General features: G+C 42.7%; 1 protein-coding gene across 1 annotated transcript in view; it reads left to right on the top strand.

Annotated features, from left to right (window-relative positions):
* Pccb (propionyl-CoA carboxylase subunit beta) overlaps positions 1–15,916 on the top strand; it is a 61,408-nt gene that overhangs the window by 33,789 nt on the left and 11,703 nt on the right. The window contains exons 7-9 of the mRNA XM_046431941.2: positions 5,600–5,708; positions 8,792–8,912; positions 11,052–11,133. Coding sequence (XP_046287897.1) covers positions 5,600–5,708; positions 8,792–8,912; positions 11,052–11,133 — 312 coding nt within the window. The remainder of the gene's footprint in view (positions 1–5,599; positions 5,709–8,791; positions 8,913–11,051; positions 11,134–15,916) is intronic.

Genomic DNA, 15,916 nt, shown 5'->3' with positions numbered 1-15,916 from the left:
TTGGCTCCTGTCACTTAGTAATGCACATTTAAATTTCCACCATGCCTTTCAATGGCTGAGTAGCTCACTTATTTTTAGCAATGAATAACATTCCTTATCTGGATGCTGGGGGGTTACGTTACCCATCCACCTGTCAGAGGACATCTTGGCTCCTTCCTTGTCTTGGCATTATAGTAAAGCTGCTGTAAATACCGTGTGTAGGTTTTCGTTTGGACGTATGTTTTTGACTAATTTGGGTAAATACCAAGGAGTGCCATTGCTGAATCATATGTTAAAAGTATATTTAGTTTTATAAGAAGCTGCCAAACTGTCTTCCAGAGTGGCCATACCATTTTACATTCCCACGAGGAATGACTGATAATTCCTGTTGTTCCACATCCTCCCCAGCATTTGGCATTATCTGCGTTCTGGGTTTCAGCCATTCTAGTGGGTGTGCACTGATATCTTATTTAAGGTTACAATTCCCTGAAGATGGACAACGTGTGGCATCTTCTCATGCTTACTTGGCATCTGTATATTTTTATTGGTGAGCTTTCTGTTCAGGTCTCTGGCCTGTTTGTTTAAATAGATTGTGTTTTGTTGAGTTCTATGTGTTCTTTCTGTACTCTGGATAATAGTTCTTTAGTTGATGTTTCTTTTGCAAATACTTTGTTGCGGTCAGTGGCTTGTCTTTTCCTTGTCTTGATAGTCTTTTCCTTAGAATAGAAAATTTTAATTTTAACTAGTGTAACTTATTTCTTTCATGATTATGCCTTCCATGTTCTTTTAAAAAGTCACTACCTGAACTAAGATCATCTAGATTTTTTCCTATGTTCTGTTCTAGAATGTGTGTACTTTCCTTACTGTTTTTATTTAGGCCTGTGGTCCAGTTTGAGTCGATTTTTGTGAAGGGTGTTGAATCTTCTAGATGATTTCCCCCTAATTTGGATATCCAGTTGCTCCAGACCATAATTTGAAAAGTCCCTCTTTCCTCCAATATATTGCCTTTGCTCCTTTGTCAAACATTAATAGCCTCTGTGTGTTCGTTTCTGGATTCTCTGTTCTGTTCTATTTATTCTTCAGCCACCACTATAGTGTCCTGGTAACTGTGCATTGATAACATGTGAAATAGTGTCATTCTTCCAGCTCTGCTTCTCCTGGTTTTCTAGGTGTTTTGCCTGACCATATAAACTTCTAGAATTATTAGAGCTATTAAATAACTTGAGTTTTTTTTAATTGGGATTATATCAGATATGTTGATGAAGTTTGGAAGACATAAAATCTTGACAATCTTAAGCCTTTCTACCTCTGAACATGGAGTGTCTTCATTTAGTTCTCTGATTTCTCTGTAGTTTTTCTCATAGATTTTATACATATTTTGTTAGATGAATACGTAAGTATTTAATTTTGGTGATGCTAATGTAAATGGTAGTGTTTTTAATTTCCAATTCCACTTATTCATTTCTGGTATTAGAAAGTGACTTTTGTGTAATAACCTTGTGTCTTGAAACCCTGCTTTAATCACTTGTTAGTTTATACACACACACACACACACACACACACATATTTTTAATAGTACTAGGGATTGAACCCAGGGGCACTCCACCTTTGAGCCCTTTTGTTTTTTTATTTTAAGGCAGGTATAATTTGCCCACCTGGCCCTCAAACTTGCAATCCTCCTTTCTTAGTTTCCCAGGTTGCTGGAATTACAGTTGTGCACTACTGTGCCTGGCCCTTTTGTGGTTAATTGAGCATTTTATAGGATCCAATTTTCTCTCCTTTATTAGCACATTTGTTACACTTTTTTTTTTCTTTTTTGAACTTTATTGGTTGTCTTAGGCTTTGCAGTAAACATTTGCAACTAACCCAGGTGTCTTTCAGATTACACGTACCACTTCCTGGGTAGCAGTAGGATAACAGTATTTCACTTTCCTCCCAGCTCTTGTGTTATTGCTGTTATTCATTTTCTCTGTATGCATGTATATGTGTGTATATGCATATGTAGTTGAATATATTGTTGCTATTATTTTGAACAAATTATGTTAGATCAACTAAGAATAAAAAATAAAGTTTTATCTTCATTTATTCCTTATGTAATATTCTTTCTTTATATGGCTCCAAGTTTCTGACCTTTATCATTTACCTTCAGAAAGATATTCTAAATAATTTAACATTTCTTGCAAAGAATATCTACTAACAATAGATTTCATCAGTTTTTGCTTATCTGAGAAAGTCTTTTTAATTTTTTTTTAGTTATAGTATCTTTATTATTTATTTATTTAACTTATTTTTTATGTGGCTCTGAGGATCAACCTAGTGCCTCACATGCTAGGCAAATGATCTACCACTGAGCCACAACCCAGCCCTTGAGAAAGTCTTTATCTTTTACTTAAAAAAAAAAAAAAAAAAAAAAAACCACAAAACTTATTTTTCAGTTGTAGGTGGACACAATACCTTTTTATTTGTGTGTGGTGCTGAGGTTGGAACCCAGGGCCTCATGCATGGCCTTGAGGCACATGGTGGTAAGGGGCGGGGCATTCTGTAGTCCGGAGCAGGTCTTGTCTTCCAGTGACCCTGGGCCTTGGAGTGTGAACCCTAGGTGTTTCTCAGTCCCCTCCCTCTCACCCCTTCCTCGACAGGGATTGGGATGGAGTTAGGTATTTTCTTTCCTCAGGTCAGTTATCTCTGATAAAACTCCAGCTGGTTAGACTGTAGTTAATGGTGTCTCCTGAGGGCAGATCTTGTTAAGAGGAACAGAATGCTCTACACACTGGCTCAGAATGATCCTTTGTCCCCTCCCCTTGCCAGAAGCAGCAGGAGGGTTTTTACTAATAGTTACTGAGAACCTGGGCAAGTTCTTGGTACAGTTTTCAAGTACAAGACCCTCAGTCACTAGGCCCTTTTGGAGTATTCATCTTAGATTACCTGCTGAGCCTCTGGTAGCTCCTCAGTGAAGTTCAGGTTCCACTCAGCTCTGGCTCCCCTGGAGGTTTGGACTCAGGATTTCTGCTCTGACAAGCCTCAGTTCTCTGTGTTTGCCTACCTGCCAGTCTCAGATTTTGGAGTGATCTGCCCTGTGATTCCACCTCTTTGATGGATCTAAGAACTCTTGATTTTTCAGTTTGTTCAGCTTTTTACTGGTTAGTAAAAACTTGTGAGTCCAGCTTCTTACATGCTGACTGGCCATTTCCAGTTTAATTGTTCAGAATAGTGCTGCTATGAACATTTGTTTGGAAATTTTGTGGAATTTGGGAGATCTTTCTATCTAGATGTTTCTAGCAAGATTCCAAACAAAGGAACCACAAAAGACTGATACCGTACAAATAATAGACTAAGGATGAACCTTAGTTTGTAAAAAGTCAGTTGGCTGAGCACCGTGGCTTACACCTGTAATCCCAGTTACTCTGGAGGCTGAGACAGGGGGATCTATGTTCAAGGCCAGCCTAGGCACCTTAGTGACACCCTGTCTCAAAAAATAAAAAGGGAATGTGGTTCAGTGTAGAGTACCTCTGGTTTCAATCCCAGTACCAACAAACACAAAACCAAATTGCAACAAAACAAAATCTTGTCCACTTGAAAAATGGGCAAAGAAAATGAATAGTCAGTTCAGAGATGACTATAGTAAAATATTTATTGTAGAATTGCTTATTTGACAAAATATTGGAAACAAGTGTCCATCTGTAAGTGACAGTTCAGTTATAATACATGTCCTAATATACTGATCTTGTGATCTTCAAGCTATAGTACTATGGTTTAAAAAGAAAATAAATTTGGGAATATTATAGATATGATACTGTTTGTGTTATAAATGAAAAAGATACTATGTAAGAAAGAAAATGTTTGTTAGTGTTACCAACATCCTAGGCCAGAAGACTGACTCTGCACCTCCCAGAAAACCAAACCCCAAACCCCACCAGATCCTGTCGTTTGCCTCAACACCAAGCAGAAAAAATAATGGTGAAAAAGCAGGAAATGAATTTTAATCAACATCCCATATTTGGGAAGGCAAAGTGAGATCCAGTATCTCAGCCCTGTCTTTGGGGTGCTGAAGTGAATTTGAGATTGAAATAGAGGAAGAATCGGGGTGGGGGTGGTGAGAGGCTTGAATTGTTGAGCAGTCTCTGTCCAGCTATGGCCTGGGTGATCATTCTCTTGGCTCTGGTTCTGCAAGGTGGCTTGAGAGATATCTTTGTCACTGGAGGGGGAAGCTTCCTCTTGCTGCTCAGGGTGTGTATCCATCAGGCCTGGGATCCTGGAAGGGGGCAGGCAGCTCAGCTCCCATGAGACATTGCTCCTGCTGTTTCTGGAAGGTGTCCGTCAGTGACTGAAGACTTCCAGGCCCGACTCCAGGGCTGTGAAACAGGATGCTGCATATATGGCCTCAGACTCAAGAGGGTTGAGATAGGTTTCGGGTTTAGGGCAAATAAACCTTGTATCGCTAGTTTTTAGATGAACACTCCTTAAATGATTAACATGTCTACGTGCTGAGCTGAGCAGGGGCCTGACTCAAAGTTGAGGGTAATAAAGGAGGCAGATACCAAATGAAGGCAGAGGTGCCCGTAACTTTACCCTACTTTTTGCTACCCACTGCACATGTGTAGACCTAAGTGGGGGGGGGGTCACTGCTTTCAGCAAAGGCAGCCTCTCTAAGTCCCTGTTACATTAGAAAATAAGAGGACAGATATATGCGTATAATTGTACATGTGTTTGTGTGTGTGTGTGTGTGTGTGTGTGTGTTGTGTGTGTGTGAATGCGCTCATGTGCATGAGTGTCTCTGTAAGGATAAATCAGAAATAGTGGTGTCTTAGGGGAAGGAGATTGGAAGCTTGGAAACAGGCCTGGGATATGGACTTTCTCCTTCTTCCCCCCCTCCTCCTCAGTGGTCCTGCTCATGCTAGGCAAATGCTCTACCACTGAACTATGCCCCCAGACCTTTTTATTTTGATACAAGTTCTTGCTAAATTGCCCAGGCTGGCTTCCAACCTGAGATCCTCCTGCCTCAGCCTCCCGAATAGCTGGGATTGCAGGTTTACACCACTGCACCAGGCTTAGACTTACTTTCCACTGTATCCCTTATTCTTGTGTTTAAATTTTTTATAGTGTACCTTTTATCATCTATAACTTAGAAACTAAAAATCAAAAGCCTGTCACCCTCTGAGTGCCCATGTATTGATTATCAGTGTCTTTAAGTGTCTTCACTTACAGTGATTGGTTGCATACCATCTTAGGGGCCTCAGTTTTCCCAAATGTACATGGGGGTGATATGGTAGATAGATTTTACTGACATAGTCCTGTGAAGTGCTTAGAAAAGCATTTGGTTCTCAGCAAACTCTGAGTAAAGGTCGCCTGTTACTGAGTTCTATGAATGAAGGACCCTGAGATATTCATCACACTGTGAGTTAATTTGAGGAGATAGAACCATGCAACAAAGATTTAAAAAAAAAAATCAGACAAGGAGGCCTGGAAAACTCAGGTCTTCGTCTAGATGGGTGTCTGCTCCCAGTCTTGTTCTGCTGTCAAGCCTCTACTTTCCCTAAATTTATCTTCCTGGTGGAGTGAGCTTCAGGATCTGAACTGCTCTGGTGATTTGAGATTGATAGTTCTGGAAATCTGATTTCAGGACACCTCCTACCTATTTATCACTGGCCCTGAAGTCGTGAAGTCTGTCACCAATGAAGATGTCACCCAGGAGGAGCTTGGTGGCGCCAAGACCCACACCACCATGTCAGGTGAGAGGCCTGAGGATGAGCTTACTATACAAGCAAGCAGCCAGGAAGGGGCACCGCCAAAGGGAATGGTGACAGATTTCTAAAAATGTCATTTAGTTGGCTGGACTTACTTGGGGAGACTGTAGTACAGTGTATTGCCTGCAGACATGGAATGAATACTAGGGTGTTATTAATGCTTTTATATAATTATTTTTGGTGTGGTGCTGGGGATGGAAGCCAGGGCCTCACACATGCTGGGCAAGTGCTGTACCACAGAACCACACCCAAGCCCCTACTTTAATATTCTTTAATTTTTTTTCTTTAATTTTAAAACGAATCCTTGGAATGGTGGTCCTAAGTAGGTATGATGTATATATGTGCAGTTGAACTTTTAACAAAAAGGTCTGTGACTCCAAAGTTGGAGAATGTCTTAAGAATAGGTAGTGTTTTACCGACTCCCACTGGCCAGGTAGGGTCTTAACATGACGGTCATGACCGTGTGTTCATGAGATTGGTCAGTTCCTCTCTGGGGTTACTTACCACTCATGCCACAGTTAAAATGTGTAAAAGTTTGTGCTTTGGCGTTGAAACAAAACATTTTTGTTCCTATAAAAGACACAAAAACTTTATATGGAGAGCAGGGCATGATTCTGATATTAGTGAAGATGCATTATCTCGGGGCATAATTGGCAGTGGTTTCTTTCTCACTGGGGTATAAAATATGTTGAGTCTTGGTGATGTCTTTGATTTGATAACATATGCTGTTTATTCTTAATATCAATGGTATTTAGCATTTATGGTAAAATACACAGTAGTAAAAATAGAAATTCCATCGACCACAGATAATCACCACTGAGTTTTCTGTGATACCTCTGCCGTCTTTTGGGCCGGTGAGTGTGAATACACGATTTGCATCCAAACACACGTTCTTCTGTTGCCTGTTTTTTCACTTGATAGCTTAAAGGAATGAAGCTCTGCCCATGACATTGGATTTCTTTTGTAACATGATTTTTTTAAAAATTTATTTATTTTATTAATTTTGGTTGTTGATGGACCTTTATTTTTTATTTATATGTGGTGCTGAGAATCAAACCCAGTGCCTCACACATTCGAGGCAAGTGCTCTACCACTGAGCCACAACCCCAGCCCCGAGTTTTTTGTTTTTTCAAGATAGTATGCGGTGGTCTTTCAGGGCCTGAGACCCTTTGAAGGTCTGCATCTCACGCCTGATCCTGTATCCCCTAAGCAAGGCCCAAAGATGCTCTGTGTATCAGACTCCCATCTTGCTCTCTTTCCTTCCTTTTTGATATTGGATCATACACTTTCAATAGTTATTTACAGCGTGCAGTTGTGTGTATGTTTGTGTGTGTGTGTTTCTAAATACATTCAGAATTGTATAATCATTCCCACAATTTGGAACATTTTCATCATCCCCAGCACCCCATTACCCGCTGTACCCAATAACACTCCTACCCCCTTGCACCCCACATTCCCTGCCCTAGGCAAAGCAACCCTCAGCCCACTTACTATTTCTGTGTGTTTGTCTGTTGGGATATGTTATATAAACAGAACCCTACAACATGTGCTCTTGTGTGACTTGTGTCTTGCTTAGCATCAGTTGTTTAAGGTTTATCATTTTGTATCATGAATGAATATTTCATTCCTTTGTATGACTGAATGATATTCTAATGAATATTTTTGCAGTGCTGGGAATAGAACTTGGGGTCTCACATGTGCTAGGCAAGTGTTCTACCACTGCTTCTTTTCTCCTGCCTACTCTAGCCCTACTGTATTTTATTGTCTGTTGATCAGTTAATGGATGTTTGGGTCATTTCTACTTTTTTCTGCTCTCTTAAGTATACTACTATAAATATTTTTATGTGAATGTATGTTTTCATTTCTCTTTGCTACATATCTATAAATAGGATTTCTGGGTGAAATGATAACACCATATTTAACTTTTTGGAGGAACTGCCAGACCGTCCTCCAAAGTGGTTGTACTAATTAATAAATACTTCTTGATTGAAATAATTTTATTACATCGAAAATGCTTTTTACTCATTGGGCAGGAAGCATTGTCCTAGGGGCTGGGAACGCATCTGTGGTCAGAACAGCAACAAGTTCTGCCCATGTGGGGCCTGTGTTCTAGTCAAGAAGATAGATAATCACAAATATCATCAATAAGTACAACTGATAGCATGTCAGAAGGTAATATATAATGTGGAAAAGTAGAACAGGGCAAATGGGATTGGGGTGACTGAAGTTTCAAATGGGGTGGGTAGGGTAGGCCTCACTGTGAGGGCAAGGATTAAACAGTTGGAAGTTCTTTTTGGGTGGTAGGGAGGAGCATTGCAGGCAGCGGGAAGAGTCAATCGAAGGCCCTGGGGTAGGAGAGTGACTATTCCATGGACAGCCAGGAGTAGAGACGTGACATGATTTGACTTAAAAGCTCCCCCTGGCTGCTGTGTAGACAAGAGACCATAGGGGCAGTGGTGGAAGCAGGGAGTCTGGTGAGGCTGACCTGAGAGTCCTCGGTCACTTGCTGCACTGCATTCACCGCCTTGTTTGCTGGTCTTTATTTCAGAACGCTCTTCAGGAGCAATGGCTTGATCCCTGGCTAGGGTCAGGTAGTCCCTCCTTTCCCCTCACCATTGTTGAGCACGTCATGGGCCAGGCAGTGGCCTTGCCAGGGGATGGCAGTGCTGGGACGCCCTCTAAGGGAGCATCCTGCAGTGAACAGGGCAGCAGGTGTGACAGGGAAGTTGTGAAGAGCTCCCCAACGCACAGGGGTGGAAGTGGAGGGTGGGAGGACAGGAGAGGAGGGGACGTGAGCACAGACCTGAATAAGGAAGGTATGACCCTGCAGAGTGTGACCCTTCCGAGTGTGACCCTGCCGAGTGTGAGGGTAGAGCACAGAACCGCCTGTGTGGGTTGCAGCTCAGTCCAAAGGTCGGAGGTGTGGAGTGTCCATCCTTAGCAGAGGATTTGAGGACAGAGCTGTCATCGTGGTCTGCGGCGAGAGCCCCAAAGAGGGCGCATGGGCAGGAAGCAGCGTCCTAGTGCCAACCGGTGCCCTGGCCCATTAATCCTCCCTGTTTTCTCAGGCGTGGCTCACAGAGCTTTTGAGAATGACATCGATGCCCTGTGCAATCTACGGGAGTTCTTCAACTACCTGCCCCTCAGCAGCCAGGACCAGGCTCCCATCCGCGAGTGCCACGACCCCAGGTGGGTGACAGGCTGTCCCGCCTCTCATTTTTCAGAATGGCTTCCCCATCTGCCCTGACTGGACCTCCAGGATCGTTGGGCATTTTGGAGCAGTTGTGTGCCGCAGCCCGGCTGGCTGGGCAAAATAACCGGGGGGTGACGAGCAACTTGTATACATTGATACAGCAGGAGTGGGAGCCGTTTATTGTAGGACAGGAGGGGTATATATACATTCCACACAGCTTATCTCAATTAACATAAACTAGATACAGCAGTCAACCAATAAGGAATCTCCATACTTAATGGCTCGCTGGCGTTACTTCACAAACCACTCCCTCTGGCAGAATGCCAGGCGCCATCTTGACTTGTTTACAGACCCTAACAGTTGTGGAGTAGGGTCAGTGTGGCTTCTAGATATGGGGATGGTGGTAGCATGTCTGGGTGCAAGAGCAAAGAAAGATGATTTTATGCACATCCTTCATCGTGGTAGTTTCTGCTGGATACCTTATAGGGCTGGGGGACCACACATTTTGCTTCCTAAGAGAGATTTGAGTTGTCCAAACTTGGAAATGAAAGATTTTTTTTTTTTTTTTGTCTTGACATGAAATAAATCAATGCAGAGGGATGCAGACAGCTTGCCCCTCAGGACACTCGCCCGTGCACACTGTTCTTGCCAGAGGCTGGGAGAATCCTGGAGCAGGCCTGCTCCTGGCGACCTAGCAAAGACCTCCTTTCCCTCTTGCTTTTTGGGTCACTGCCTGATGTGGGCACCACAGAGACTGCTGCTCCCCTCTGTTCCCGTTTCCTCTCCGGATTAGAACTGCCTGTGCTCACATGGCCTGGACTTCAGTGGTCAGGGTTTGGAGTTGTTTGGCAAGGAGCCATTTTTAGACATTACCCTATGGCGTGGACCAAAGCTCCCATCTATGGGGCCAGGAACAGGCCAGGGGTGACCTGAAATCATGTCAACAAAGGCCCCACTGAGGCCAGTGTGTGTAGTCCTAGAGGGGAGGGTTGCTCAGCCCTCTTTGTGAATGCGTGTGCGGTTGGCCTTCTTGAAGGGTTTGGGGGTCGTTTGAAGGTGTTCTGGCCTCATGGTCTGCATTGGTCCATGGTGGTTGTGTGTGTAGGGGAAAGTGAAGGAGGACTTCTCATCGGGGCCACGCCTAGCACAGAGAAGAGCTCTGGGAGCTGGGCTTGTTGGAGCAGGTGGCCTGACCAAGGCCACATCTTGGGGTCACTGTAGCCTCTGGCTGTCCGCACAGAACAGGAAGGGCTGAGAGTGATGGAGAGAGGAGGTTGGGGGATCTAAACTGCTGAGTCCTCTGGGTGGTGGGAGTGGGCTCTGGCTTGGCCTCCCTCCCGGGCCACCTGATGCAGGCAGGAGTCATAGTCGTGTCTCAGTCTATGGGGCTGCTTTTTTTTTCTTTCTTTCAGTCCTGGGGTTGAACTCAGGCATGTTCTACCCCTGAGATACATTCTCACCCCTTTTTATTTTGAGACAGGGTCTGACCAAGTTGCCCAGGCTGGCCTTGAGCTTGCATTCCTTCTGCCTTAGTCTCCTGAGTAGCTGGAATCGCAGGTGTGCGCCACCGTGCCCAGTATGGTGTAGCTTTGCTTCTTTTGTCTTTTTTTTCCCTGTATTTTTTTAGTTGTTGATGGACCTTTATTTTATTTATTTATATGTGGTGCTGAGAATCTAACCCAGTGCCTCACACATGCTAGGCAAGTCTCTACCACTGAGCCACAGCCCAGCCCAGCGGCTTTGCTTCTTAAAGGTACTCCAGCAGGTCAGCCTTTCCACGGGGAATGGGAACCCTTGGTGGTTTCTGCAGAACTCTGACTTTGCCTCTTGCTTTTAATCTTTCAGGATGGCTGATTGGGCTCTCCCTGTCTGTCCCTCTGGTGAGCTTTAGTGCCTCACAGTGTTTAGACTATAGGAGGTGCACAGAAGTTTAAATGAATCACCTTCAGGGGGAATAAGGTCATTTGTTTTTCTGAAAAGGAAACAGGACAATCTCCAGGGTTGGTGTTGGACTCACCAAACCCAGCAGGGACAGAACCAGCCTAGTCCCCATGCTGAGCCTCTCCTGTTTCCTTCCCCACCTCCCACCTTCGGAAGGTCACTGGCTCTCTTGACTGTGCGTGCCTCTTTCCTAGTGACCGTCTGGTTCCTGAGCTCGACACCATTGTCCCTTTGGAATCGACCAAAGCCTACGACATGCTGGACATCATCCACTCGGTGAGTGCTGTGCCTCCTGGCTTCCTGCCCTCGCCCAGCCATATCCGAGGTCGGTGTGCTTTGGCCGAGTGGGGAAGTGTTGGAGCTGGCCTTGGTGTCAGCCTCACAGGGTGGGCACTGAGAGGCCACTGATGGTGTGTTCTGGGAAGAGCTGGTGGCAGTAGACGTCCTGATGGTGCAGATGGACTTGGGGGCTGGAGGTGGAGGAGCCAGCTGGGCCAGCTGGCTGGAGTGGGGTGGGGATGGCCTTGTCATGGACCTTTGTTAGGGACCTTATGCTTAGGCTGCCTTGTCTTTTTAGAGAAAGGGGAGTCTATGGGGTGTCCTGTGATAAGATCAGGACATGCATGTGGAAGTCTGTGGTGAATGGTACCATTGGTACCTTTTTCTTGGTGTATAGATTATTGGGTCATTGAGGAAAAGGGACAGCGTCAGGCACATTGGGGGCACTTGTGATGACCATCATCTTCCTCACGTGCATGGCCCTTAGCAGTCCTTGCTAACAAAGGCACATGGGTATCTCTGCAGGCTCAGCCCATCCCAGGGCCTGGCTCTGCTGGCTACATGTTCCTCCTCCTGGCCCTTGCTTTGGGGAGCTCGCAGGGCTCAGCAGCTATGGCCAGACGCAGGTCAGATGGACAAAAAGAGGACACAGGAGACCTAAATACCGTTCATCACTTGGTAGATCTTACAGATCTAGTTCAGACTTTATAAATCTTATTCTCAAGTACACAGGAAGCATTCACAAAAGCTGATCAGAAAGAAAATGTTAAATTCCAGAGAGAAAAAATATTACAACATTGCTTACAACTAGGAATTTGTGACAGCTAAAAGAAAAGCTGATGTAGGAAATAGTAGCTGTAATTACTAGAGAATAGTAACTTTAAGGTATGAATATAAATAGAGCATGAAGGGAACATGAAGAATAGCAATTGAAAAAGAAGAAATTTAGGGGCTGGGCCATATCTGTAATCCCAACAGCCTGGGAGACTGAGGCAGGAGGATTGCAAGTTCAAAGCCAGCCTCAGCCTTTTTAGTAAAGTCCTGAACAACTTAGAGACCCTGTCTTTAAACAAAACATAAAAAATGGGCTGGGGATGTGACTCAGTGGTTAAGTGCCCTTGGGTTCAAGCCACTGTAGTGGGAGGAAAAAACAAAAAAAAATTCAACAAAAAACCCCCCAAGAAATTTAAAAATCATAAGACTAGATGAGTTGAGCATCTGTTTGGAAAGTAGAGTGTAACAGTCATTGGCCCATCACAGGCAGAAAGTGTAAGAGGACTAAACTCCATGGAAGGAAGGAATTCACGAAAAAGTCCTGGGCCCACTTTCCTGTGAGACCTTCTTTCAGTCCTGGGGTTGAACCCAGCCATTTCTACCATGGAGGTACATCCCCACCCCTTTTTATTTTGAGACAGGATCTGACTGACCAAGTTACCCAGGCTGGCCTTGACTTGCAGTCCTCTGCCTTAGTCTCCTGAGTAGCTAGGATCACAGGTGTGGAATAACAGACCAGTGAAAGACCCACTTTCTGAGACCTTCATGAACTCTACTGAGGCAACGTTACGTAATTCTTGGAGAGAAGAGAAAGTTAGAGAACCACATTATCTTGTCATCACAGCAACTTGGGAGCCTGAGGCAGGAGGATGGCAACTTAGCAACTTAGACCCAGTCTCAAAAATTAGAAGGGGTTGGGGATGTAGCTTGGTGATAAAATGGCCCTGGTTCAGTCTCCAGTGTAACCAGCTGAACAAAAGGAAAACAAACACCCCTCCCACCAAATCACAAAAACAGTTTCCACGTTTTTTTAATGAAACAAGCATGACATCATACTAGATTCTGATAAAGAGCACTTAAGGTTTCACAATATTCCCTTTTAGTATTGATATAATACCAAATAAAATATTAGCTAACAAACTCCAGCACCATGTAAAATTATACCCAGGGCTAAGCGAGATTTACTGTAGGAATGCAAAATTGATTCTAGAAAGTCCAACAATATATTGTATTAATAGGTATTAGAAAGATCAAGTTTCTCTAGATGCTGAAAAAGTCTTTAAGAAAGTTCAGGGCTGGGGCTGTAGCTCAGTGGTAGAGCGCTTGCTTAGCATGTGTGAGGCACAGTTCCATCCTCAGCACCACATAAAAATAGATAAACAAAATAAACGCATGCTGTCCATTTACGATTACAAAAAAGAAGAAAAATTAAAAAAAAAAGTTCAAGTTGGGCACAGTATTTCATGCCTGTGGTCCCACTTACTCGGGAGGCCAAGTCAGGAGGATTGCAAGTTTGAGACCTGCCTCAGCAACTTAGCCAGATCCTGTCTCAAAATAAAAAAATTAAAAGGAACTGGGGGTGTAGCTCAGTAGTAGAGTACTTACCTAACATGCTTGAGGTCCTGTGTTCAATTCCTGGCATAAACCCCAACCCTTCCAGTGAATACCCATTCCAGATAAAAATAAGAAAATAAGAATTGATGAATTCTTGCTTGCTTTCTTTTTTATTTATATTTATGCAGTACTGGGGATCAAACTCAGGGACATTCTACCACTGACCTATATTCCAACTTTTTTTTTTTTTAAGACAGGGTCTCACTAAGTTGCTGAGACTGGCCTTGAAGTTGCTGAGACTGACCTCAGCATCTTGAGTAGCTGGGATTCCAGGTGTGCTACAGTGCCTGGCTTGAATATTTTTGTGGTATTTTTGGATTGAACCCAGGAGTGCTTTACTACTGAGCTACATTCCCAATTCTTTTATTTTATTTTTGAGGCAAAGTCTCACTAAGTTGCCCAGGCTGGCCTTGAATTTGCTATACTCCTGCCTCAGCCTCCCAAGTTGCTGGGATTACAGTGGGGCTTGAATATTTTCTTTCTTTTTGTGGCAGATTGAACCCAGGGCCTCATGCGTGTTAGGCCAGTGCTCTACCACTGAGCCACATCCCTAGCCCTTGAATGCTTTCTTAATATGAAAAAATTTGGCATACACTTTTCCAAAAGCAAGCATATTAATAAGGAAAGACTAGTTTTTACTGAGAACAGGAGCATGACAAGAGTGCCCATTGAGGAGTCTGTTATTTAATGTTGGACTAGAAATATTAATGTTCATAACCCACTTGAATCAAAGTGTGAAATATGATATATCAAGAACTATGTAATGTTTTGAACAACCAACAATAAAAAAATTAAAAATAAAATAAAATAAAATATGCCTTTCTCAAAAAAAAAAAGAAATATTAATGTAGCAAGATGAGGAGAATGAGAAGCAAAGCCTTAGAAAGGGAGTTAAGCTGTGTTTGTAGATTAAATATTATGCTAGAAAACTCTAGAGAATTTGTGATTATACTAAGAAACAATAATTGGAGCAGGCTATAAAATTTACATACAGAAATGAAGTCTTCAGAAATGCAAACTTGTAACCACTCGTAGTTTCTTTTGCATAGCAGCAGAGAAGATGAAATATTTAGTAATAGTTACAACAGGAAATGTACAAAAGATATATGGGGCAAATTTTTTAAAAACACTTCTGAAAAATGCAAAAGTAGGCTCGAATAATTGGGGAGAGATCCCTTGTGGGTTGATTATTGTATAAAATGTCAATTCTTCTTCAGTTTGTTTATAAATTTAAAACAATCCTAGGAATTTTTTTAATAGAATTAGACAAGTTTGTACATAAATTTATATGGAAAAATGAAAGTATAATAATCATTAAACATATACTATAAAGTTACAGGTGGGGAATTTCTGTTTTATATTGTTTTAAGCATTCAATAGTTAAGACAGTGTGGTCCTAGCATATAAACAGCAGTGGAAGAGAGCAGAAGAACTGGAAATAGACTCAGGAGAGTTTTAGTAGATGATGTATTAAATCTCAAATCCCAGGGGCAGAGATTGACTTTTTTAAGAAATGATACTAGGACAGCTGGGTAACTATTTAGGAAAATATAAAATTAGATCCTTACATACATTACATACAGAAATAAACTGCCAGGTGCTGTGGTGCACGCCTGTAATCCCCGTGACTCCAGAGGCTGAGACAGGAGGATTGCAAGTTTGGGCCAGCCTCAGCAACTGAGCATGACCCTATTTCAAAATAAGAAATGAAAAGGACTTGGGGGTGAGGGAACTTTGAATGGGTTGGAGAACTACATAAAAACTGTGAATCCATAGAAGCACTAAAGAAAAGAGTAGTTGAATTCCTCTATAACCTTTGGAGAAGATAAAGATATGCTTTTGAACTGGAGCTCAAATCTGGTTTGAGTGAAAGATTGGTAAAGCTGACTATGCAGAAATTAAGTTAAGTTGGTTATGGTGATGCATGCCTGTAATCCCAGAGACTTGGGAGGCTGAGGCAGGAGGATTTCAAATTCAAAGCCAGCCTCAGCAACTTAGCGAGGCCTTAAGCTACTTAGCGAGACCCTGTCTCAAAATAAAAAGGGCTGGGGATGTGGCTCAGTGGTTAGTCATCCTGTGTTCAATGCTGATACCCCCTCCACCAAAAAAAAAAAAAAATCCTGTTCTTTAGAGCAAAAGATTGTAAGCAAAGCTGAAAGACAATCAATAAACTGGGAGAAAATATTTGCAACATATATCATAAAATATTAATCTTTGGTAGATAAAGAACTTTGGTAGATCATTTGAGGGAGTAAAGACCAAAACTGATAGAAAAGTGGGCAAAAGACATGAATAGGTAACTCACAAAAAAGATATAAAATGGACCTTAAATGTGTAGGAAGATGCTGAACTTCACTAATAATGCTAGAAATACAAATAAAAGTACATTGAG

This window comes from Marmota monax, unplaced genomic scaffold, assembly GCF_021218885.2.
Source record: "Marmota monax isolate L192 unplaced genomic scaffold, Marmota_monax_Labrador192_F-V1.1 WCK01_AAM20220418_F8-fsc00022, whole genome shotgun sequence".
Classification (NCBI taxonomy): domain Eukaryota; kingdom Metazoa; phylum Chordata; class Mammalia; order Rodentia; family Sciuridae; genus Marmota; species Marmota monax.
This window is presented reverse-complemented; position numbering and strand designations above follow the sequence as displayed.